General features: G+C 43.1%; 1 protein-coding gene across 2 annotated transcripts in view; it reads left to right on the top strand.

Moving 5' to 3' along the window:
• The first annotated feature begins 8,337 nt into the window (after positions 1–8,337).
• LRRK1 (leucine rich repeat kinase 1) overlaps positions 8,338–25,418 on the top strand; it is a 218,690-nt gene continuing 201,609 nt past the window's right edge. For both annotated transcript variants that reach the window (XM_045286375.1, XM_004717458.2), the window contains exon 1: positions 8,338–8,533. In XM_045286375.1, the coding sequence (XP_045142310.1) occupies positions 8,437–8,533 (97 nt within the window). In that variant the 5' untranslated portion in view covers positions 8,338–8,436. The remainder of the gene's footprint in view (positions 8,534–25,418) is intronic.

Here is a 25,418-nt window from a genome sequence, read left to right as displayed (position 1 = left end):
CCTCGGAAAGGTTCTGGAGGAGAAGATGACAAAGTGGAAGCTGGGTGGTGAGCCAAACAACCTGCCCCTGAACGGGATAAGAGGACCCAGCAAGGCTTTCTCCCACAAACTTCTGAAGCGTGGCCCCTGCAGGGGCTCCCAGAGGGAGAGCAGCCAGGAGCATAGAGCTGTGTTCTGGGCTAGCCACTAACGGAAGATTAGAGGACTTCAGAGTTTCCCAGGAGTTGCTGTTGTTCGGTGTCAGCTGATTTCGATTCAGCGCATCTGATGGAGGAGAACTGACGGTGGGGTTTCTTGGCTGTGATCTTTATGGAGTAGGCAGATTGCCCGGCCTTTCTTCCTGAAGCAGCTGGATATGTTCATACAGGCAATATTTTGTTTAACAGAAGCACTTAGACTGAGCACTTAACCGTTGTGCCACTGGTTAGACTGGTTAGACGTATTAGACTGGTTAGACTGAGCACTTAACCATTGTGCCAGCAGGGCCTCCTTTTGGTATCAAAGTATAGGGGGATAGTACAGGGACAACTAGAATATACACAATTTTGGAACATGTTAAATGCTTCATTATGATATAATTTTTATTATCTTTGTTTATGTCTTAAAATAAAAAACCTCAACTAGTTATAAACCCCACACCTAATACAAGGGGGCTTTGAAAAATTGTGGGAAAATATGATCCAATGTTAATGGAATTTTCCCACAAATAGTTGAAGCGGCTTAGCTGCACAGGGGGGAAACCCAGGTCTTCGCAAGTTCAGCTGAGTCTGCTTCCAAAATGTATTGAGGCTATCCACTTCTTCCTCGCACCCCTCACTCTAGTCCAAGGTGCCAGCCAGCATCTCTTTCTTGTATGATTGTAGTACCTGCACTCTTGCTCCTTTGAGCAGCCAGAGATATTTTTAACAGGTAAATTCAATCATGTCTCTGTGCATGGACACTTTAATGCCTTTTTAAAAATCATTTATTGGGGGCTCATACACCTCTTATCCCAATCCATCCATCCATCCATTGTGTCAGGCACTTTTGTACATTTGTTTGCCTCCTCATTATCAGAACATTTGCTTGCTACTTGAGCCCTTGGTATCAGCTCCTCATTTTTCCCCTCCCTCCCGCTCCTCCCTCCCCCATGACTTTAATGCCTCCTTGAAATCCCAAGGAACTCCTTCCTCTCATCCCCTTCCCCCATGTGATCTGGCCTCTGCCATTGCTGTTGCCACTCACCGTCTTAGCTGAGCCTGTTCCCCAGGGGGGAGGCATCTCTTTGCTGTTCCCTGACTCTTCACATGCTGCCGCCTCAGTTTGCCTTGGAAAGTCTCCTCTGGCCTCCCTCTCTCACCTGTCATTTCTTCCACATCCCATCTCTATGTCGTATGCCCACCACTGTTTGTGTGGACCTTCTTTATCTGTTCGATTTCTTCTGTAATTACCTGTGTCCCGAGGTCAGAGACCACGTCTGTCTTGCTCACCACTATGTCCCCAGCTCCTAGGACTGTGTGCTACTGGAAAGTGAATGAATGGTGCCTAGTGTTATTTATTATTCGATGTCACAGAGCCAGCTCCACGCACAACAGAGCAACATGTTGCCCTGTCTGGCACCATCTTCATGATTGATGCCATCTTCGAGTCTATTGTTGCAGTAGTGTGGGCCCCTTTCAACCTAGGGGACGCATCGTGGCTGATTTGGGGAAGTAGATAGCCAAGCCAGGTCTTTCTTCTTAGTCTCTCTTCATCTAGAAGTGCTGCTGAAATTTGTCTATCATATATAACTCTCCTGGTATTTGAAAAATATTAGTGGCATAGCTTCCAGCATCATACCAACACACAAGTCACCGTAGTGTAACGAACGAACTGACAAGTGGTGGAAATTGTGATTGACTCTGCCTTCTCTTATTGGTAGAGACTCAAAACTGCTTCTATTGCCTAATCCTTGGGTACTCATCTGGGACTGGGAACTACATGCTTCTCCAGAGCGCTGGCCGTTGGTGCTTTTGATGTGCACAAAGCTGTCAGACCTGTTGTACTGACAGACCAATATCAGTAAAGAGATTGTAAAACCATAGATCCACTTCACAACTAAGCAACTGGCTAGTGATTCAAAAAGAGCTAGACTGCAAGAGTATTTTAATATGCTTCCTTTGAAAATGTCTTCCCAGTCGCTGGTAGAGTCCCTGAGTGTGTAAAGGGGTAAGCACTATACTAGCAGCCTGAACATTTGCAGTTTGAGTACACCCAGAGGTGCCTTCAGAGAAAGCCTGGTGACCTGCTTCATCCATTGAAACCATGCAGAGCACAGCTCATCCCTGACACACATGGCACTCCCATTTTTCTGTTCTCACCCTTTGGTAGTGGCAATCCTTTCAAGGTTTTTCAAAGAAGACCCGGTGACAGACAGCACAGATCTTCCACCGTTTCATCTCTGTCTAATACTTTATAGCAATCTCTTGTTCTGTGATGGAGTCCCTGGGTGTTGGAAAGCAGCTAACTAAAAGGTTTGAGATTTGAATCCACCCAGAGAGACTTCAGAAGAAAGACAATGGTGACCTGTATTTTTTATGCAAACAATGTATTGTTTTTTTGGCAGACTGCATAACCCACCCATGGGTTAGTTTCCTATGTCCATTTTGTGTGTGACATGTGTGCATCTGTTCTTATGTGCATGTTATATGCTAAAGGAGCCCTGGTGGGACCATGGGTTAAGCCATGTGCTGCTTACTGGAAGTCTGGCAGTTCAAACCCATTATCTGTTCCAAGGGGAAAAAATGAAGCTGTTTGCTCCCATAAAGATTTAAACTCTATACAGGGTCAATATGAGTCAGAATTGACTTAAAGGTAGATTTGCTGTTGAGTTTTGATTATGTACTAAAAATATCCAACCAGGGGGAGGGGAAGCCATTGGAAACACTATGGAGCACAGGTCTACTCTGACACACGTGGGTCACCATGTGTCTAAGTCACATCAACAGCTGCTGCTTTTTATTTCACGGTCTTCCACTTTCATTTACTGTCGGTTTCAAGCATTTATCAAGTTCAGTTCTCACAGAAAGGGCATACTAGCTATTTGTAGGATGAATGGTGGTCCTTGTTGTTAGGTGCCATTGCATTGGCTCCCACCCTGTGCACAGCTAATGAAAGCGGCTGCTTGGTCCTGTGCCATCCTCACCATTGGTCTTACGTTTGAGCCCATTGACGCAGCTGCCATGTCAGCATCTTGTCAAAGGTCTTCCTGCTTTTTGCTGCCCTTCTAGTTCACCAAGCATGATGTCTGTCTCAAGGCACCGATCTCTCCAGACAGCATGCCCAAAGTAAGTGAGATGGAATCTTGCCTCTAAGGAACATTCTGGCTGTACTTCTTCCAAGACAGATGTTTGTTCTTTTGGCAGTCCACGATACTTCGATATTCTTCACCAGCACCAAAGTTCAAATGGGTTGATTCTTCTTTGATCTTCCTTATTCAATGCCTAACTTTCCCATGCATATGAAGCAATTGAAAAAACCATGCCTTGGGACAGGCACACCTTCGCCTTTGAATGGAAGGCATTTATTTTGAGTGCCCTCTGACCTGAGGGCCTCACCTTCTGGCACTATCTCTGACAATGTTCTGTTTCTTTTCATGAGATTTTCAGTGTCTGACAATATTTCATGACAACCTGTTCATACGGTTTTCAGCAGCTAAGTCTTCAGAACTGGACAGCCTATTCCTTCTTAGTAGTCTGTTCTGAATCACTCTTTTCAGCTGGGCGCCTCTGCTGGCATTTGAAATATTGGTGACATGGCTTCCAGCATCGCAGCAACACACAAGCCACCACAGCAAGACAAACGGACAGACAAGTGGGGGGAATGAATGTTATATTCCTTTGGCATTAAGGTTTATTCAATAATGCGAGTATAAATAATTGATGAAAGAAATTGATGAGATTTTGAGAAAATATACTAAAGCCATTATGAAGTCTGAAAAGCTCCCGAGGCCCTCTTTTGATGCATATACCATGGCAAAAGAAAAATAAACTATAATGTAACATCAGGATTTGTTGTATTAACCTGAACCCAAATTAAACAACAGAAGAAAGCAGAGGGCAAAGATTGACCAAAACCTGTGTTACCTCATCTTACAACTTCTAACTAGAATGTAAACCAAAATAGAAATTACAGTTTTAAAACTGTTCCTGTGGTAGGATCCTCCATTGGTAAAGTGATTTTTTCAAAAGGAAACTGAAAATGAAAAGGGGAACAAAGGTACTGGGTGAAGTTTAGCTCAAAATAATCTTAAGGTTTTTGCTCAAAATTTTTTTTGACATTATAGACATAAAAGAGCCTGGTGGCAGAAGAATTATGTGCTCTGCTGTTAACTGAAGGACCAGCAGTTCAAAGCAACTAGTAGCTTCTTGGGAGAAATTGTGGCAGCCTACTTTCGTGATGATTACTCGAAACGCAAACTCACTGCCATCAAGTTCATTCCAACTCATAGCAACGTAGGGCTCAACGCGACGACCCCCCAGGGGCTCCAAGGTTGTCAATCTTGATGGAAGCTGGCTGCCACGCCTTTCTCTTATGGAACAGTTGGCGGGTTAGACGTATGGATATTTCCATTAACAGCTGAGTACTTTAGCCACGGTGCCACCAGGGCTCCTTCTAGAAAGATTGCTGCCGAGGACACCTTCTGGGGCCTACCTTCTCTGCCCTACGATCAGAGTGATCTCTCCTGCAGTGGGTTTATATGGGAATAAGACACTTTCGGAAGGAATGTGTATTGTGGATTTTGAAATGTTGGATATATGTAATAGCTGTTTTAGAGATTGAAAGCAGATAGCAACGATGCTTCTTGTTGAATGCTACTGTGGGGTTGATAAATTGAAGATTCTGCCTAGTTTTTTTTCCCATTGACACCAGTCTCTAGTTAATTTTCCTAATCAGCTTTTGCAATTAATAAGATTTTGAGCATCTCTTAAATTTTGGCCAGATTAACCATTTTTCCTTTCCCCTCTAGACTATTCAGGCTCCCAGACTTGAAACACGGTGGTTCCCACCTGCCGTTTCTAGTCTAGGTCTTTCTCTCCCACTCAGCAAAGCACTATTCATAATGAGCAGGCCTCTGGTGGAGGGTACTGCTGGCCCCAGCTTCCCGAGACATTAACAGGAACAATTTGATTTTATCCATATGTGTGAGTCTGAGCGTCCTGGAAGTCTGATCTCAGCAGCCATGTTCTGTAGCCAACTCAGTGCCTTCACTATTCAAGGTGCCTGATATGATACAAGGCTGAGTGCCGGGGAGACAAGGCATCTCCCCTGCAGCATTTATATTGTGAGCTTGTGAACCAGGGGCCAGATGGGAGACCATGGCCTCACTGCGTTGTTGTTGGTAATAACCACGTCCAGCCCTCTGGTAGAAAGTCCAGAAGTTTTACTTTGCTAGAACTCTCCCAACAACCCTGTAAGGTCAGCAAGCAGGAGGTACGTCTGCTTTCTATAGATGACGAAACAAAGAAATCAATGTTTAAGCTTGAAGTTATACTTCTAACATGCAAATCAGAGAATTCAAGCCTTTCATGACCCCAAATCCACTGCTGTTGAGTTGATTCTGATTCCCCGAAGAGTAGTGCTGCCCCATAGAGTAAATTAATTTTTATTATTTCGATCTTTTAGAATTTGTTGAGCCTTGCTTTGTGGCCTAACATTTTCTGTTCTAGAGAACAATCTATATGCACCAGAAAAGAAAATGCAATGTGTTCTTGTTTTGTATGTGGGTACTGTTTTTAAACTTTTTATTGTGAATTGAGTGAAGGTTTGCACATGAGATCATCAGTTTTCCATTCACTGCAAAAGCACATTTTGTTTCGCCTCATTCATTGCAATCCCCTCTCTTGTTCCGTGTCTTCCTTGTTTCCCATTTCCACTCCTCCGTTCTTAACCCTTTTAAACGTTGTCCTTGGATAAATGCTGCCCTGGTGATCTGAAATAGTCGTGCATCTCTCAGTATAGACCTGTCATTGGGTAATGTGTTGTGGTGGGGCTGTTCTCTGGGCTACTGTTGGTGACAGGTGCCACCCAGATCTCTCTCTCATTGTGAGCCCGTCACTGCTCAGGTCCTGTGTCACACCGAGCCCATCGTTTTCGCACCACTGTGCCAATCATCTCGTCCTTCCTCATTTCCACTGCCTTCTCCTTACTAAGCATAATGTGCTTTTCCAGGAACTGGGCTTTTCTAATAACCTCTTCAACATTTATGAGATGAAGTCTTATCTTCTAAGGACAATTTTGGTTTTTCTTCTTTTAAGACAGATTTGTTCTTTAGGTGGCCCATGGTACTTCAATATTCTTTACCTATACCATAATTCAAAAGCATTATTTCTTCTCTATTCGTCCTTATTCATTGTCCAGATGTCACACGTATACGAGGCAATTGAAACTAGCATTGCTAGGGTCAGGCATACCAGTCCACAAAGTGACATCTCTACTCTTTAACATTTTAAAGAGGTCTTGTGCAGTAGATTTTCCCAATGCACTATGGCGTTTGATTTCATGACTACTGCTTCTATGGGCACGGATTGTAGGTCCAAGCAAAATGAGATCTTGACAATGTCAGTCTTTTCTCCGTTTATCATGATGTTGTCTATTGGTCCATTTGTGAGGATTTTGCTTTTCTTCACATTGAATTATAATTCATACTAAAAACTATAGTCTTTGATCTTCATCAATAATCATTTAAAATCTTTTTACTTTTTTCAATAATCCTATGTGAGGTAGTTTATTGTGCCAACCTGGTCAATAAACACATGTGTGGTTAATTGAAGGGCGGAGGGATAAATGGCTCAGTGAGCCTCGCCTTTCTAGTTCTCGGGTCACTTGCTCTTTGATCATCGGACCAGGAGGCAGCTGCCTTAGCAGTTCCCTGCTTCAACTTGCAAGGCTGACTTCCTGCAAGACATCCCCAAGGAGAAGCCACATGGATCTACCCCAATGCAGCCCTGGGTCTGGAGCAGCCTTGTGGAGACCCCTGCCAGCACTGAGATGCTTACACATTCACTGACTCGGCTTTCCTCCTGCAGTTGGGCACAACGTGAGATGGAGGAGGACTTTGTGCATTGATGTTGGACATATGGGTTGATGGGTTAATGTTGGATTTGTGGGCCTGGGCAGCACTGGGTAGGGATGTTTTCTTGATGCGCACTTAACCTTTATCTAAAACTCTCTCTTATAGATGAGTTTCTGTGGATTTGTTTCTCTAAAGTACCCAGACCAACACACTGTGTATTATAGGATTTTATTTTAGCAACATTTCTGGTCTTTACCAATTGGATGACTATAACACCATCCCTCCCCTTAGTTGTGTCACTCAAAACAAACTGACTTACTAACTTCACTGCCCCCAAATCCATCCTGAGTCATAGAATCCCTATGATGCAGCATAGAACTGGCCTGTTGGGTTTCTGAGGCTATAAATATTTACAGAGGCAAAAGTCACCATTTGTCTTCCGAGGAGCAGCTGATGGGGTCAGCCGAGTTGACCTTTGGGTTAGCAGCCCAACTCATAAACCTACTACATCACATTTCTCTTAAAAATGTCTGTAGACACAGCCCTTGGACTCGGGGAGGAGGGAGAAAGACTCTCTGAGGCTCATTCTGTTGCTCCCAAAGTTCAAATGAACTTGGCTTCATTTTTAAAAACAGAAGTTTCCTTTGAGTTGACATGGCAGCCTTACATGTAGAGGAGAACTGTGCTCTACAGAGTTTTCAAAGGTATCATCTTTCTGAAGTAGATCACCTGTCTCCACCCTTTCAGTCAGCACCTGAGTCTAATTGTTTGTGCCACCCAGGGATGCCTTTCTGGCTTCACAATGAGAAGCAATTACTGGCAGACCCCTTCTCTTTGGGGTTGTCTGATTGGCCATTTTTTGTTAGATTCTCACCTCTGGGCACCTGGGAATGTCTTTTGTGGGCAAATGAAGAGCCCTGTACTGTGATTATGTGTGCCAAACCACAATTGAAGTGTAAACCACTTTAGGTGGGGATCTAATTCACATTCATTGTGCCTAATCCAGGGGCCGACTGTGTTGCAAGTGACAATATTTGTTAATTGAATAGTGAGTCCTTTACTAGTGGGTGCTCTACAATTGTTTGAGGTTTTTAATGACTCTTATTGGGTAGACAGGGTCAGAGTCCAGCAGCAAAGTAGGGTGGGGATAGCAATGGCCATTCACTGCCTTAGCTGACTAGACTGTGGAACCCGGAAAGTGTTACAAAGGAGAAAATGTCAATGAGTAAACATAATGAAAGAAGAGGATTGCCATTTCATTTCTGTTGTACCATTTTTTTTTCACCACCAGAACAAGAAAATTTTCAACTCATCCATGAGTCTGTCTACGCCTTAACCCACCCCAAGGTGGCAGTGACAGCGACAGTGGCAGCAGGAAGTGAGTCCAGTTACTTCGAGGGTTGATGGCTGACATGTCACGGCGACCATGCAGCATGTACTGGTGTGTGGGGCCAGAGGGGTCAGCCATGTGTCCGGAGCATGCCATGGAGGCTCATAACGGTAAGGGCAGGGCTGGTCATGCCTGCCTGGGCAGAATCTGCCTGCATGTCTTTGCAAGAACCAAGGATTTCCCTAAAACACATCTAAAAGTCTAAAAATGGAGGGGTCAAAGTACAAAATATGTTGTGGACTCACAGATCTTAGTCATCAGGATATTACTTGATGCTGTTTAAAATGACTTTTTAATTGGGGTTTTGGTCTTTAGTTTATTGCTATAAAAATAACACATCAAATAAAATTAGAAGGGAAAAAAAGGAAGTAGGACACGATCACCCAGACACATGCTCAGTTAGCATTGTGGTTCTTTCCGAGTGTGCTTTTCTGTGAAGGGGTTTTGTTTTTGCGTTACTCTGCTTATGCAGTGTATTGAGTTGTGTTCCCGGTTTCTTTTCACCTTGAGCTTCTATTAGTGGTATTTACATTCGCTTAGGTTGCTATCTAGCTCATGTGATTGGGTAAACCATCATTTTATAGGAGAGCACTATGTCACTTATGGACCTAGCCCCTACTTTCCTGTTGGATATTGCCTGTAGGGCGTTTGGTTTTTCCCCACTGTAACGGAAAGTCATGCTTTTGGCATTATCTTTATGAGGTAGATTTACAGAAGTGAAATTGGGTGTGAATATGTTCAAGCCTCTTCATATGTATTTCTAGATTTTCTGGTAGAGTTATTCCACATTTTATTTTGTAGTGAAATATATACAGAATGAAATAGATCCCATCTCAACAGTTTCTACATGTACGACTTAGTGGCACTGCTTTCTTCAGGTTCGTCTGGGACTTGCTGGCTGGGCCTCTGTTATCAAGAAAAGTCTCCTCAGGAGACCCTGCCCCACCTCTTCCTGTTCCAGGCTTAGTTGTCTAAACCCCAGACCACAGCAGATCATTGGGAGCTTCTAACTGGCCTGTCCCACTGCAGCAGTATCTTGCAGGGTTGGGGACGCCCAGGCAGTTTTAAAAGCTATGATTCTGATGTGCAACCAGGGATAAAAATAAGTGAATTTAAATGGTTTGGATCCCGTAAAATAGTACTGCTCATACTGATCCTGGAATCTTGTTGAACTACAAAGTGTGGGGGACCAAGAGAGATTCCTGGGTAGTGCTGGTCTACCAGCACACCCTTGGACTGTCAAGGTGAAGGTGATGGCTTTTGAAGGTCCTTGGTAATCCAATTGAATTTATAGGGCCAGGCATCTGGACCCAGGCAGAATCAGTTCCACTTCCTGGCTGCCGGCAGGTCAGAGCATCAGAAAATGTTAATGTGCACCAATATGCCAAAGCTTTGCCCCACCCCCACTAATTCTCTTCCTGTAAAAGTCAGTATTTGCTCCTGATGATTGCTTCTTCTGACAGTTAGTGATTGCCAGAACTAGGGGCCACTGCTCCCAGTGGTGTCTCAAGACTATCCACCATCCCCGATTAAATAAACCTGAGGATACTCACAAAAGAGCAAGACTGATGGGAATTAGGTAGGTTGTCTCTTGCCCTGAATGCTTTAGTGGGCTATGGTTTATGGTGGGGGAAGGGTGACCTGTGAGCCCCAGAATGAGGAAGGTGTTTATCCAAAACCTAATCCACCCACAGACCACGAGAAGACAAAAGTACGGAGTTTGAAGTGCACTGAAGACTCTGTTCCTGTGGAACATGAAGGAAATGGTAATCATTGTGTCTTCATAAGGAGGCCTGTGGAGGAAGCACCAATGCCACCAGCATTGTGAGGCTTTAAAAGTCCCCTGAGTGGTAAGACAAGGGTTGAGCACGGGAGACTAGACATGCACACCAGTGATTGCACCTACCTCCTTCTGGAACCCACTGCTCCTGGCATGGCCAGGCATTGTCCCCTTGGGGCCTCTGACAGCCCCGGCTCCCAGGGAGTGCAGCAAGAGGAAGGGCGGTGGAGTGGTGGCCCTGGGGATGCTGCTGACTCAGCTGCAGCTGGCCCTCTCTTAAGGAGTTACCTACTAAGCACACCTCAAATGGTGAACATTTGAGTTAAATGCTAACTCAAGGATGGGGATACGCGGAGGTCAAGGAGCTGATAATCAGAAGGACACAAGGCAAGTGAAACGTATTTTATTCAGGAGGCGGTGCACAGCGACTTCATTTTACTCAGGAGGCTGCTCCCTTCAGAGCTTCCCATGCTGGCTTTCATAGCACCAGTATTGTGTCAACACACTAGAAAGTATGATAGCATGGTTACATAAGTGATTATGTAATGGGCCCACTTCCTGCCCCTCTGCACTATTCTTTCTTGGTGCAGCCCTAATCATCTTCCTGTGGAAGACTCCTACCTTGACTTTAGCCCGTTCATTTTTAAAGACTATCAATTTTCCTGCACTTCACCCCTAGACTCTCTGTTTTAGGGAGAGACTGGCCCAAAGAGCAGGTCCTTGGGCCCATAACCCTCTATATCAGCAGTTCTCAACCTGTGGGTCGCAACCCCTTTGTGGGTCGAATGTCCCTTTCACATGGGTCGCGGATACATAACAGTAGCAAAATTATAGTTATGAAGTAGCAACAAAAATAATTTTATGGTTTGGAGGTCACCACAACATGAGGAATGGTATTAAAGGGTTGTGGCATAGGCTTTAGCTCTATATGCTGCCCAACTGAGGGTACCTGTATGTGGGGTCTTCTCTCTTTGCCACCATACAGGCAGCCTTCAGAGTTCTGTCCATTGGCTACTCTTTCCCATACTGGTTTCAAACCCAATGCTGTCTGTATTGAGTAGCTGCTGCATTCCAAGGACTGGGGTTTTCTCAGCTTGAGCCATGAGTGTACCAGGCATCTTGGGTTCACATCCCCAGGGGGAGGTTCCTTACTTGGTTGGTGTGGTGGTAAAGGTTAGGGGTCCCAATACCTGATGCAGGTCCTGGGATACCAGGTTAGTGCTCAGATCTGCTCTTTGTTTCAGGCACACTCCCCATTTGGCTAGTGTAGGTGTTTGGGCCACTACAGTCTTGCATGCAATCATCGACATTTGTACCCACCCAAAACTGGAGTATATTGTATGCACCTGTATTTTTTACCTTTGTGTGATTGACTCACATGCCTGTAAAGTGGCAGACACCAACCACAGCCAGCTGTTTTTCCTAGAAGGGAATATCTAATAACTTCGGCCCCTTTCAAAAATTAGGACTAGAAGCCTATGGGGACCCTCCTTTGTCCCATGGCTTGCCAAATCCATCAGCATGACGGTCACATACAGCTGGTAAGGCTGCTGTGGGGCTGTCACTAACTATGCCTGTGCTTGAGTTTCTGCTCCTTTAGACTGATTAACGGCAACTTCCACAGGCTCTCACAATCCTAAGGCTCCTTTTAGGTACAACTGGTGTTAACCAGCTCGGTAACTGAGCCAAATGGGGTGTGAGAATCCCCCAATACCTCAGCAGCCCCCCAAAGTCTTCTAAATCTGCATGAGAATCAGAGGTTAACATAATATCATCAATATAACGGAACAACGCCACCAACTCAGGTCAGGCCCAGGAAGCCAGGTCCTGCGCCACTAGCCCATGACATAAAGTAGGGCTGTGTAAACATCCTTGGGGCAACACAATGAAAATCCATTGGGATCCAAGCAGGCCGTATTGCCCAATTCCCAGGGCTAGGGAAGCTTGCGCAACTCACACCATCCAGCCTCCATAGACAGCAATCTGGGCCACTGGCCAACAGAACCGGTCTGGTTTCCCACAAAACATAGTCCTCTCCAGGGTCAACTAGTGCCCAAACCTACTGTATAGTCTGAGGGGACCAGTAGATAGTTCTAGGTGTGGCTTCCAGTCATCCCAAGGTCCTCTTGCAGGTGCCTCATCTGTCCTCTCTAATGGAAAAAGGTGGACTCTTCCCCTTCTTCCTGTGGGCGCAAAAAGTCTTGTAAGTGGACTAGCCAGGCAGACTGCTTTTCAGGGTCTACTTTTCCCTGGGAAGCATTTGGGCTGCCATCAGCAGCCCCAGTAGCTGTGGCAGCATTGGCAGCGGTGGGGTCCCTGGCTGCCCGCCTGAGCGTGTATTGTGCTAGTGGGTTTCAATCCTTTCTAAAAACTTTATCTTACTGATCTAGGTCAGTTTGATTGATTGATTAAACTCTCTTCTCAATATAGTCTTTCCTGAACTGCCAACCTATGTAACATAGGAGTGTAGTTGCTTCCATGAGCATGGAAGTTGCTTCTATGAGTATGAGGATAGGCATTGAGACTCCCACTTCTTGAGTCCTCCCTAGATTCCAGAGCTCGGCACAGTCCAATTAACAAACTGCCTCCTGGACCTCATTTTCACAAAATGTTTACACCAAAACCAGAGCTGAGGCCAGTGACTTTCAGAAGTCAGTATAAAGTTATGTCTGGGTGACAGGATAATAGCTACTGTTTGCTTTTTGCATTTTCTACAGTGAGCATGATTACCCCCCACCCAACCCCAAGTTACCTCTACAACTAAAAATATAATATTGCAATTTATATTAAAAGGGTTTTGTTTCTCATTAAGTACTGATTGGGAGTTATATCCTAACTGGACAACTTCATATGCTCATACCCTAGGTCAAATTTACTGCAGTTGGCCTTTGCACCCTAAGTTCTTGCTGTAACAAACTATTTGATTAGAGTATCCTGGGTCCTGCCTCCTGGGGGTCACCCTCTGATCTGTGTCCCTAACAGAAAAGCAGGATTTGTTCTACTCCATCTACTCCCCAGGGCTCCTGAGTTTACAATGAGTCTTTTATCCTTTTATTCCCTAAGTCCACCAGCCTCAACCCAAGAAGACAACTAGAGACTAAATCCCAGTGCTGGCAAAGGAATGTTGACAGTCAGAAGAGAAACAAGTTATACTGAAAGAAGAAATTTTCCCCACAACAGTTTTACTGGCACATAATTCACACATCAAATAATTGAACAGTTCAATCATTCAATCACATCAGGGGGAGTTGTACACTCACCACCATCACATACATATATCTTAGAGCCCTCCCTATGGTTACATCGCCTTTAAATTGAGTTGTGCAATCATGATCAGTTCTAATTCTCCCCCTCCCAGCCCCATCTTCAATGTTTACTCCCTGTGTTAGACAGGGTTCTCTAGAGAGATAAAACCAGATTGCTGATAATTTTATATAGCTATTTATAAAGATAATTAAATATAAAACACAAGAAATGAACTATTAAATTATATACAAATAGATAATACAAGAAATGAACAGTTAAATATAAAGCAATACAAAGGGCTTAGTGCAACTCACTCCTGTGAGAGAGTTGTGAGAGACTAGCAGTCCTTTAAGACTAGTCTGCTGCCAGATCTTCCTCTATTTATAGAGAGCTAGGCTATCTCAGCACAGCAGCCAACCGCAAGGCAGATCACCAACTGTCAACCAACCACCAGTCCCAACTGCCAGTCCTCAGCTCCAGAGATGTCTTAAAGGGACCTCAACTTACAGCGACACAGCCCTCAGGCTAGGCGTCCCACAGGTAGTGTAGCCTATTAATTGAGGCACAGAACAATCAAGGCAGCCGCACACTGGTCCGATGATCAAAGAGTGAGAGACGAGAAAGGTGAGGCTCACCGAGCCATTTATCTCTCCACCCTTCAGTTAATCCCACTTGTGTTTATCAGCCAGGCTGGCACAATAAACTATCTCACTCCCCAAATCCTCATTCCCTCCCTATCACCCATCGCCCACCCCCACCCCTGTATTCCCAATAACACTTCGTATCACTTACTGCATTATCATTATATATCCATTCCTTCTGTGCTTCACAGCTAGGAAACCCAACAGAAAATAATGAAAGACAAATCGCACTAAGATGATAAGGATAATATCATATTAGTATAAAGGCAAAAATACAAGTGATATGTAAGAGGTAGAAAACCCCCATCAACATTCAAAAAGCCAGGGAAGTAATTTCTGTCATGGGACAACTAAGAGATACTTGCACCCAGGACAAATTGAGGTCATGTCTATAGGGAGGACAACTGGCCTGGTACCAAGTTAGATCCACCATCATCAAGATTACAATGGTCTCTGCCTGATAGTAAGGCTGTTTGGGACTCACGCCTTTGGCTAGATTGGATCTGCCAGAGGGTCAGTCTGACTACTAACTCAGCCGATGAGTTTGGGGCTTTCACTGTCCTCCATAGCATTCTCCAAAGGGGGTGTTCACAATTTTAGCTCTGATATTTTGAAAGAAAATTTTAACGTAGGTCAGGCCTCTCACCTTTCAAATGCTTTTGGACAATAGCATGTTGGGGAAAATAAGACATTTGCCATTGTGATTCCTGATTGAAGAAGAGATTAATCTAAACGTTAATGAGACCTTTTTTACTTTGGGATTTTTGGGGGCAATGGCAAAAACCATTTTTCATTGAGTTGATTCTAATTTATAGTGACTCCATGTATTTCAGAGTAGAACTGAACTACACAGGGTTTTCAATAACTGATTTTCCAGTAATAGAACTTCAGGCCTTTCTTCCGAAGTACCTCTAGGTATTCTCAAACCTTGAACCTTACAGTTAGCAGCTAAACTTATTACCTGTCCACACCTCCGCAATCTAGTGACATCAGAAGCCATTTAAATTCACAGAGATGAGAATCCAGATTAGACTAAAACTGATTTCTGTATAGTAGAAGTCAAATATTCCTCCAATCTCCAACTTTTTAAACTCATTCTGACACCAGTCATTTTCCTCAAGGCACTCTACTGGGTTCAATAACTCATTGCATTGGCCACATAGAACTCACAGACCATATTCACAATTATGTAATTTGGGGGGAATTAATAGCCTGATTGCTCCTTGGAATCAACTTCTCATGAACTTTGGATATGTAATAGGGAGGGACCAGCCCCTAAAGAAGAATATCATGCTTGGTAAAGAGAACGATCAGTGAAAAAGAGGAATCCCTTCAACAAGATGGGTTGGCATAGTAGTTGCCACAATGGACTTAAGCATAACAATTGGGAGGCTAGTCTAGGACTGGACAGTGTTTTGTTCTGTTATTCATGGCATCGCCATGAGTTAGAACCAACCCAATGGCACCTAGCAACAAAAAGAACAATAGGATACAACTCAGCATCAGGATAACAACTTAGTAGACAGGACACAGTTCATTAGTCGACAACTTTCAACCAAGAGAGCTCTCAATTTCTTCTTGGCTGTGCCTGCAAGCAGGCATCTCTTTCAGCCTGGCCTCGGCACTTAGCTCTCTTGCTCTAGGCAGGTTCAGTGCAGCCATCTCATTCCCTGGACCAGGAAACCCACCACAGTCTCTTGGGTCCTTGGGTTTTATACCATTTCACATCATCTTTAATGTTACAGCTGTCTGCTGGGTCCACCAGGATCTCAATTCAAGGACTTATTCTGTGCCAAGTGTTTCTTGACAGTATTGAGGTCCTTTTCAACTGAGGTAGGGGTTGTCTTTTTATAAACCTGCTCCAAGACCTTGAACTGACCAATCCCCTCAGTATACCGCAGTCACCTAGTATGTTAGTATGGGTAGACTAGAGAAACAAATTTATAGAGACACTCATGTGTATGAGAAAGAGTTTTATATACAAGAGCAATTGAATATTGAGAAAACATCCCAGTCCAGTCCATAACAAGTCCATGAGTCTGATACTAGCCCATATGTCCAATACCAATCTATAAAGTCCTCTTCAGACTCATGAAACACATGCAACAACACTGAATTCAGGAAGATCACAGGCCAGTGGGTACAGTCTTGTGGATCCAGTGGCAGTAGAGGCATCTCAGTGCTGGCAGGGTCTCCACATAGTTGCTTCAGCTCTGAGGCTCTGACTGCCATCAGCCTGTCTCCATGTGGCTTGTCAACAAGAATGTGTCACAGGGACTGAGCCTTGTCAGTAGAGAGTCTCCAAGGGAGTGAGTCTGTGCCCTGCCTCCAAGAGCTAGTTATCATCTTAGCGCCTCCAAATGAGGTCATCAAGCTGTGATCTGATTGACAGGGTAAACTCCACCCCTTCACTCATAAGCCTCAAATTGACAACAGATTATATAACTACCACACCTAGTTTGCATACAAATTGACCAAGTTTCATAAAGGTTTTATACACTTATTTGCCCAGTAGACTAGTCAATTCCTTTTAAGATTGTAGCCTACTAAATCATCTTAGCAGAACTGCAAATGTAGGAAAGGCCACATACAAAGAGAAGCCTTTTATACTGCAGCCACTCAGGAGCTTCATAGTTGTGTTGTTGTTGTTTGCGCAATCTGGGTTTTTCATATCACTACCTGTTTGATTTGCATAATCCCACCCTGTACTCCTTCAGAATCATTAACCTTTCAAGGTTAATGGACACATGAATGCTTCACTCAGCTACAGCATGGTGCTCTTTAGCTGGCTTGAGGGGTCTGTGTTGGGAAGCCTGTTTGTTGTTTTCAAAGCAAACTCAAGTTCTAGGAGTGTGTGTCCCACCTTGAGCTCATTAGCACAGTCAGCAATCAACTGCCCTGGTGCAGGTGAGAATTTGCAAAGCTTTGATGAGTTTAGGATGGGTGAGTTGACAGGAGGTGGGTCAGTGAAACACTGCCTGGTGCTACTGGCCAGTCTATTTCGACACCATGTTATTAGCCACTATTTGAGATAAATCAGAACACTAAGCACACTGGAAAAACCTGTCTTACCAGCTGAGGGGAAATACCTGGGAAAGTAGCCAAGGGAGGATATTTCCAGATAGTTCAGTTGAGGATACTTGAGCAAGACATTCCAAATGCTAAGGGCACGGTGTGCCTTGGTGGACATCCTTTTATCTTGATATCTCTGTGAGTAGTTATAACTCCTGACACTAGCTGCTTGCCTCAGAGCACTGTCTTCTACTGGAGCTACCATGCTGGGCCAGAAGCTATTGAGACAGTTCAGATAGTTTATTGTGCCAGTCTGGCTGATAAACACAAGTGGGATTAACTGAAGGGTGGAGAGATAAATGGCTCGGTGAGCCTCACCTTTCTTGTCTCTTGCTCTTTGATCATTGGACCAATGTGCGACTGCCTTGCTTGTTCTGTGCCTCAACTTATAGGCTACACTACCTGTGGGATGCCTAGTCTGTGGACTGTGTTGCTGTAAGTTGAGGTCCCTTTAAGACATCTCGGGAGCTGGGGACTGGCAGTTGGGACTGGTGGTTAGTTGACAGTTGGTGATCTGCCTTGTGATTGGCTGCTGTGCTGAGATAGCCTAGCTCTCTCTATAAATAGAGGGAGATGTGGCAGCAGACTTGACTTGAAGGATTGCTAGTGTCTCACAACTCTCTCTCACAGGAGTGAGTTGCACTGAGCCATTTGTAGTGCTTTATAATTTAACTGTTCATTTCTGGTGTTATATATTTATCCGTATATAATTTAACAGTTCATTTCTTGTTATATATCTAATTATCTTTATAAATAAATATATTAAATTATCAGCAATTTGATTTTATCTCTCTAGAGAACCCTGTCTAAAACAACAGTAGAACCAAAGAAGGAGAAGAAACATTCCAGAGGTCTTTCTCTTTCAGGTTTTTATGTAATTATCTCTAATATCTCTCTTAAAAAATGAATTAAAATTAATTTCTTCATCTATGATCCCAGTAGTTTGCCCAAGTAGGAACTTTTCCTACCTGCTAGGGATCGAAGTAGAAAATGGACTGAAATAGAAAGTACCCTGTATCAGTCCAGGTAAATTAGAGAAACAAATCCAGGGACACTTATCTGTGTATAAGAAAGAACTTTATATACAAGAGCAATTGGACATTGAGAAAATGTCCCAATCAAGCCCATAAATCCGATATTAGTCAAGTCCGATACCAATCTGTAAATTCCTCTTCAGACTCATGAAACACATGCAATGATGCCGAGTACAGGAAGATCACAGGCCAGTGGATGGAAAAATCTTGTGGTTCCAGTGGAGGTAGAAGCATCTCAGCTCCCAGGACTCTGGCTGCATCACCATAGCTCCATCAGACTCAACACCAGTAATATCTTGCAGGGAGTGTTTCAATGCCCCACCTCCAGGGCATCAAGCTGCGACCTGATTGACAGGCTGAACTCCACCTCTTCACTCTAAGTCTCAAATTGACACCAGATTATGTAACTACCACATACCCCTTCACAAATAGCAGGCTTTCTTGGAAGACAGCTTTAAGGAGTTCTTCAAGTGACAGGGAGTCTCTGGATGTTGAAAATAGTTAGTGTGCTCAGTTGGTAACCAAAAGTTTGGAGATTCAAGTCCACCCAGAGGAATCTTGGAAGAAAAAAGCCTGGCAATCTATTTTAAAAATGTCAACTATTGAAAATCCAATGGAATAACATTGCTACTCTGACATACAGGGTTTGACATGAGTTGGTATTGACTCAGCACATTACAAGCGACACATCTACATCTATGAATGCTGTTCAGGGCATAATTGCTGGCTCCGATCTTTAGCCTGTTCTGCTATCAGTGTCCTGCTAGTCCTGCTATTCTATGTTTATAGCATGGAACAAGGAGTGGTAGACACGAGAAGGAGATCATGATCAGTGGGCCATTTGGACCTTTCAGGGAGCAACACCAGGCCCAAGAGCAAATTCCTCAGCATGAAGTACAAGAGAGGGTGACTGAGTGGTGGCCTGGCAACTGGAGACACAGCTACGTCCATCCATGCATGACAGCACAACTGTTTAGTGAGGTCACACAGTATAGCCTGAACTACAGACACTCGGTTTGAGTGAGACTTTTAACATTTAGCCTTTATCCAAGGCCTCAATTGCCATGTCTGCAATATGCTTGCCTCCTTGTAGCAAAAGGGATCTGGCTACCTGTCCAGCAACCTCAGTCTTTTTTTGGATGGCTCTCTCAGGAAGTTTACACTATGGAATTCTGTCTTCCCTGCATCTAGCCTCATCCTTTCTGATGATGAGGATTCCCCCATCTCTTTCTTGAAAAAACTGAGAGCACAGGTAATGCGCTCCCTGCAGGCTACTTTCAAGGATAAGTAAATTCTCTCACTGGGGATGTGTTTGGTTTGCTTGTTTGTTTGTTTAAACCCTTTTATTGGCGGTTCGTACAACTCTTACCACACACGGGGTGTTTTAAGGCTCTTGTCATGTGCATCATATTTGATAGTTGACTAAAAAATTTTTTTTATTTAGCCAATCTCTTGTTAATGGGACCTTAAGATTCCTTCCAGATTTTGCTTATTCTAATGGTTAATGTGGGTATTATTTCATATGTCGAGTAGAATTGTCAGATTAAAGGACAGAACTGAGCTCCGTATGGGTTTCTGGGCTGTAATCCTTAAGGAAGCAGATTGCCAGGTCTTTCTTCCACAGTGTTACTGGGTGGGTTTGAACTGTCAACCTTTTACTTAGTTACTTAGTTAGTCCAAACTACTTGTGTCACCAAGGAACTTCTATGAAAAAAAGCAGAAAACATTAAAAAAAAAAAAAAGTAATACATACCATGGTTAAGGAAGCAAGTAGCCCTGAAGGGACTTACAGGAAAAGGAACAAACCCCTGCCCCAATGTCCATTCCCAATGGACCTTTACTACCCGTTTCTTCTGGGCTTAGTTCTTCAAATGATAACCACTTCTCTGAAGAATTTTCCCACACCCTCTCTTTTTGAAGATAATTAAAAAACAAGTGCAACAGTGTATTGAGAGTGAGCTGCCAAAAAGTCAAGTCATGGAATGGGGGGAATTCTCATTGCTAATGTTGAGTAGATCTTGACTGAAAGCAGAAAATACCAGAAAGATGTTTACTCGTGTTTCATTGACTGTGAAAATGCATTGGACAGTGTGGATCATAACCAACTGGATAACTTTTAGAAGAATGGGAGTTCCAGAATACTTCATTGTGCTCATGCAGAACCTGGACACAAACCAAGAAGCAGCCATTCGGACAGAACAAGGGAATACTACATGGTTTGAAGTCAAGATAGGTGTGTGTCACTGTTTTGTCCTTTCACTATACTTATTCCGTCTGTATGGTGACCAAATAATCTGAGAAACTGGAATACATAAAGAAAAATGTGATTTTCGGATTGGAAGAAGGCTTATTAACAGCCCTTGGTATGCCAATGACACAATCTTTCCTGCTGACAGTGATGAGGACTTGAAACACTTGCTGATGCAAATCAAAGATCTCAACTTTCAGTATAGCTTGCCACTTAATGTAAGAAAAACCAAAATATTCACAACCGGACTACTAGACAACATCATGAGAAACAGAAAAATTGAAGTTATCAAGGGTTCATTTTGCTTGGATCCAAAGTCAGACCCCTAGAAGCAGCAGTCAAGAATGCAAGCAATGCGTTGCTTTAAGCAAATATGCTGTACAAGCCTTTTGTGAAGTGTTCAAGAGAAAAGATGGCGTTTTGAGGACTGAACTATGCTTACGTTAAGCCATGATGTATGTGAAAGCTGGACGTGAATGAGGAAATTGAAGAACTGATGCATTTGAATGATGGGTTGTTGAAGGATATTGAAATTACCGTGGACTGCCAGAGGAGCAAACCCAGCTGCCTTGAACAAAAGTCCAGCCAGAATTCTCCTGAGAAGCAAAGATGATGAGATTTCATCTCACATACTTTGGACATGTCATCAAGAGAGAACAATCCCTTGGAAAAGGGTGTCATGTTTGGTGAAATGGAGTCAGCAGAAAAAGGAGCATGCCCTCAACAAGATACATGAGCACAGTGCTCACAATCATGGCCCTCAACAGAAAACAAGAGTGGGGGTGGCAGAGGACTCACCGTGTTTCATTCTGTTGTACATAGGGTCGCTGTCAGACCTCGCTCACCGGTACTGAACAATAAAAACCACTCTGGCCTGATCCAGTGAAACTGTTTATAGACTTGGTGCCAAATGCTGCAGATTTTGTTCACTTTCATACCTACACTGCCTACTGCCCTTTCACATTCAGTCAGATCACAGTGACTCATTTCTCAATTGCATTTATCATTTTGTATGGTACATTCCAATCTCTGTGACTTGCGCTTGGAGCTCGATACCATTCTGTTCTGTAAGACCAAAGAGGGAGCATTTCTCCACTTTCTTCAACTTCCATTTTCCTATCTACTCTCCTCCAGGAACTTCTTAGAGCCTTTACTTAACATATCTGCAAGAAAATTTCTGAGAAAGGACTCCTGGGAGGCCCAAAACATCTTCATTTGCTTTGTAACCTAAGTTGGAGCCCAGCTGTCTTAAGAACTGGGAGCAGCTACTCCGCTATCTTCTGATGTCATCTGATTCTTACTGCTTTGTAGGGGACCCTGCTTTTCCTTCCTGGAAGCTTTTAGGGTTTTCCCGATATACCTGTTCTTCTGAGATTTTATCATGAAAGATCTGGGGGAAGGTTCTTTTTAATTTATACTACTGGCACTGAGCGGGCCAGGATTGTATCCCTTTCAGCTCTGGAAAGTTTCTTGATTTTTTTTCCTTTGATGATTTTTTCCCCTGTGCTTTCTCTTTACATTTTTGTCTGGAATTCACATTAGTTAAGATATATGTTGCTTGTGTTTCCTTTCATACATTCTAACTCTTTGTTTTCTTCTTAAACTTGAGCTTTCTTAGATTTTCTCTTCTAGCCCCCCTATTGAACTTTTTATTTTGATGCTCAATTTTGATTTTCAAAAGTTCTTTCTTGTTTTTCATTGTTTCTTTTCACAGCATTCTATTCTTGTGTTGTGCATACAATAACCTATTAAATTCTTCTGAGAATCCTAACTGGCATTTTAAAAAGTTTAATCTGATGTCAGCCTCACCTTCTCAGTTAATTTTAACTTATATTTTAAATGTCAGATTTGCTTACTACAACCAATATTTTCACAGTGAATTCTAGATAAACCAGTTATGACATGATTCAAGGTGTTATTAAGGAAATTTCTAATCAGCTGACTTTGTAGGAAATACGTGTACATAAAATACATGGAAAACAACTTCCTGAGATACTAAGAGAAATCAATGGAATAGCTGGTGGAAAATATTTTTTCATTGGCATTTTTGAAATTATTTTGGATAGCCAATGTAATTTATGTTTCTTCTAAAGCCTGACTTTTTGTTGTTGATGTTGTTAATTCATCATTATAGTATTTCATTAATTATCAAACATCTAGTGTAGATACTTCAATGCTGACAATATAGTAGGAATGGACGCTGCTTCTAGTTCAGAAGGAAAATAGATAACAATGAAGAGGGAAATGTATAGAATTACAGCAAGATTATATGTGGCAATTTTTAGTTGTCATTGGGCAAGACCACTATGAGGTGTTGATTATTCTAAGATGTACGTAGTTTACCAGAAGAAAGGAGCCTCAGGAAGATAGGAAGAAGAATGCTTTTCAAATATCCCACAAACTCACCAGTTTCCTCTCTGTTACAAATGGGGAGTACTGGGTGGTTTTGCATACATTCAGGGGAAACACTCTCACCCACTTATGATTCGAGCCCAGCAGAGGCATCTTGGCTTGACAATCTGCTTCCGAAAGTGCAGTCATTGAGATTTCTGTCTAGTTCTACTCTGAGTTACCTTGATGACAGTTAGACTAGACTTACTGTTAGGAATGAAAGGGCTGTGGGAAAATTCTACCAGGGTCGGAACTGAAAGTGATGAGCAATGGACACCGTTTGAGATTGAAGGTCAGGCCGGTTGTCCATGGAGAGGTGGCACTGGCGCAAGATCAAGTGAATGGAAAGACAGGTTAGTCCCATAAAGGGATAGAGAAAAGGCACTCCTAGCCAAAGCACCAGCCGGGCACAAAGTTGTGAAGTATCCTGGCCTTGGTGGGTTTGATAACAGCAAGATGGTTTCTGTGGCTAGAACAGAGTGGAGGAAGCTCCAAGCGGTCCTTGGAAGGTGAGCCTCAAGGCAGACCCTTCTCCAGAAGGACGGAAGCACTTGTGGACCAACCTACTCTGAGTTAGGGATGTAGAAGGCTGTTCCCTGAGCCATAGGTGATGGGGCTGGAAGGGGAAGAGAAGGATAGACTGGGAACATGGTCTGAGGAGACAGTATCAGATCTTGTTTAGGTAATTATTGTTATGTAGCAAATGACTCCATAATTTACTAACTTACTGCAACACCTTGTTTAAAAAAACACACTGATTTCCCAGGACTGTGGTTCAGGAGTCTGGGCAGGGTTTGACTGGGTGGCTCTTTTGCTGCATGTGGCATCAGCGGGGTCACTCGGGCTTCATACAGTTGGTTACGGGACTGGGCTGAAGGTCCAGGAATACTTTGCTCATACATCTGGTGCTTCACTGCTGCTCTGTGTGACTTCTCATTCTCCACGTGTCCACTCATCATTCAGGCTCCTAGCTGAGTATCCTGAAGATACTTCTTTGTAGCACAGCAGGGGCCTTCTCAGGGTGTGAAAGCAGAATCTTCTAGGCCTTCTTAAGACTTACAGCACAGAACTGTTGCAGTACCTCCTGCTGTGCCCCTTATTGGTCAAATCAAGCCACAGCCCAGCCTAGATGCTTCACTCTTACTGCAACTTTTAATGCATGGATGGGTTAGCTATGAGGAGTAAAATAAGAGACAAGGAACAACCTACTACTCAGATTCAATAGATGTGTACATTTTTCCGTTTTTGGTTTAAAAATATTTTAAGTGAAACATTCCTGATTTAGAGCCCTCTCCCGAATTGCTGTTTTACTAGTCAGCCCCAGAGTTGGCCATGATTCATGAAATTAGTGTGAATCCTTTGCAATGTTTTTATGTTGTTGTTTTATACTATCAAATCAATTCTGATTCACTGCAACCCATGTGTTACAGAGTAAATCTGTTCCCTAGATATACAATATATAATAATCTGTTTCACATTTTTATGTAATCTTTTTGGGAGCACATCACCAGGACTTCCATCTATTGTACTTGGTATTTAAACTGCCAATTTATAGATTAGTAGTTAAATGCAAACTATTTGTGCTGTTCAAGGACATATTTACTCTGACATTAGTGCCAATCCTTTGCCCTGTTTTTATAGCATTACTAAATATGTGATGTCCAGAAATACATAGTATTCTTTCCATCCTGCCTCTGTGTGGCCACTTATCATTCAGGGAGTTGGCATGAATTCCACAATGTCACCAATCTTGGATGACTGGAGAGGTTGTATTGAGGGAAAGGACATTTTAAAGCCTGAGTCTGCAAGATGAAGTTGCTTGTGCATGATTCGTCCCCAGTCTCTCGTCCTCTCCTAGGGGGGTATGCCAGCACATCTGCTGTACAGTTTGTGGGTTTCGGGCCATAGAAGGAACCCCTCTGGTACAGGCTGCTTAGAGGGAGCAAATGGGGCCTTGTAATGTTACTGTCTTGGAGGACTGTATAAGATTATAGAGTTACAATCTACTAAACTGATAGGAAAATTGAGTCCCACCCCTTCCCCTGGGAGAAAGGGTCACTTCTCAAGGCCTACATGAAATCTAGGGTGAGAGGATAAATATCAAGTTTTGACAATTTCTTCTTGAATAATAATTTCATATTAAGTATTTTTTATATTGTGCCAATTTCTTAAAACTTGCATTTTCATTCTAAATTGAGATTAAAGAAAATGGGAATTATATTTTCCAAAAGGTTGGATAAGATCCTTTAAGATTTTTAATGAGTACTTGGGAAAAAACAACAACTGGTGATTCAATTTCTTTAAAGGTTTTTAGGCTATTTATATTTTATGTTTTTTCTTAAGTTTATTTTGGCAATATGTTTTCTAGAAAGCTACCCATTTCTTTTTTTTCTAATCCTTTTATTAGGGGCTCATATAACTCTTATCACAATCCATGCATACATCAATTGTGTAAAGCACATTTGTACATTCATTGCCCTCATCATTCTCAAAATATTTGCTCTCCACCAAAGCCCCTAGCATCAGCTCCTCATTTTTTCCCCTCCCTCCCTGCTCTCCCTCCCTCATGAACCCTTGGTAATT

Source organism: Echinops telfairi, unplaced genomic scaffold (assembly GCF_000313985.2).
Source record: "Echinops telfairi isolate 266 unplaced genomic scaffold, ASM31398v2 ScPeMD7_7;HRSCAF=31, whole genome shotgun sequence".
NCBI classification, from domain to species: Eukaryota; Metazoa; Chordata; class Mammalia; order Afrosoricida; family Tenrecidae; genus Echinops; species Echinops telfairi.
This window is presented reverse-complemented; position numbering and strand designations above follow the sequence as displayed.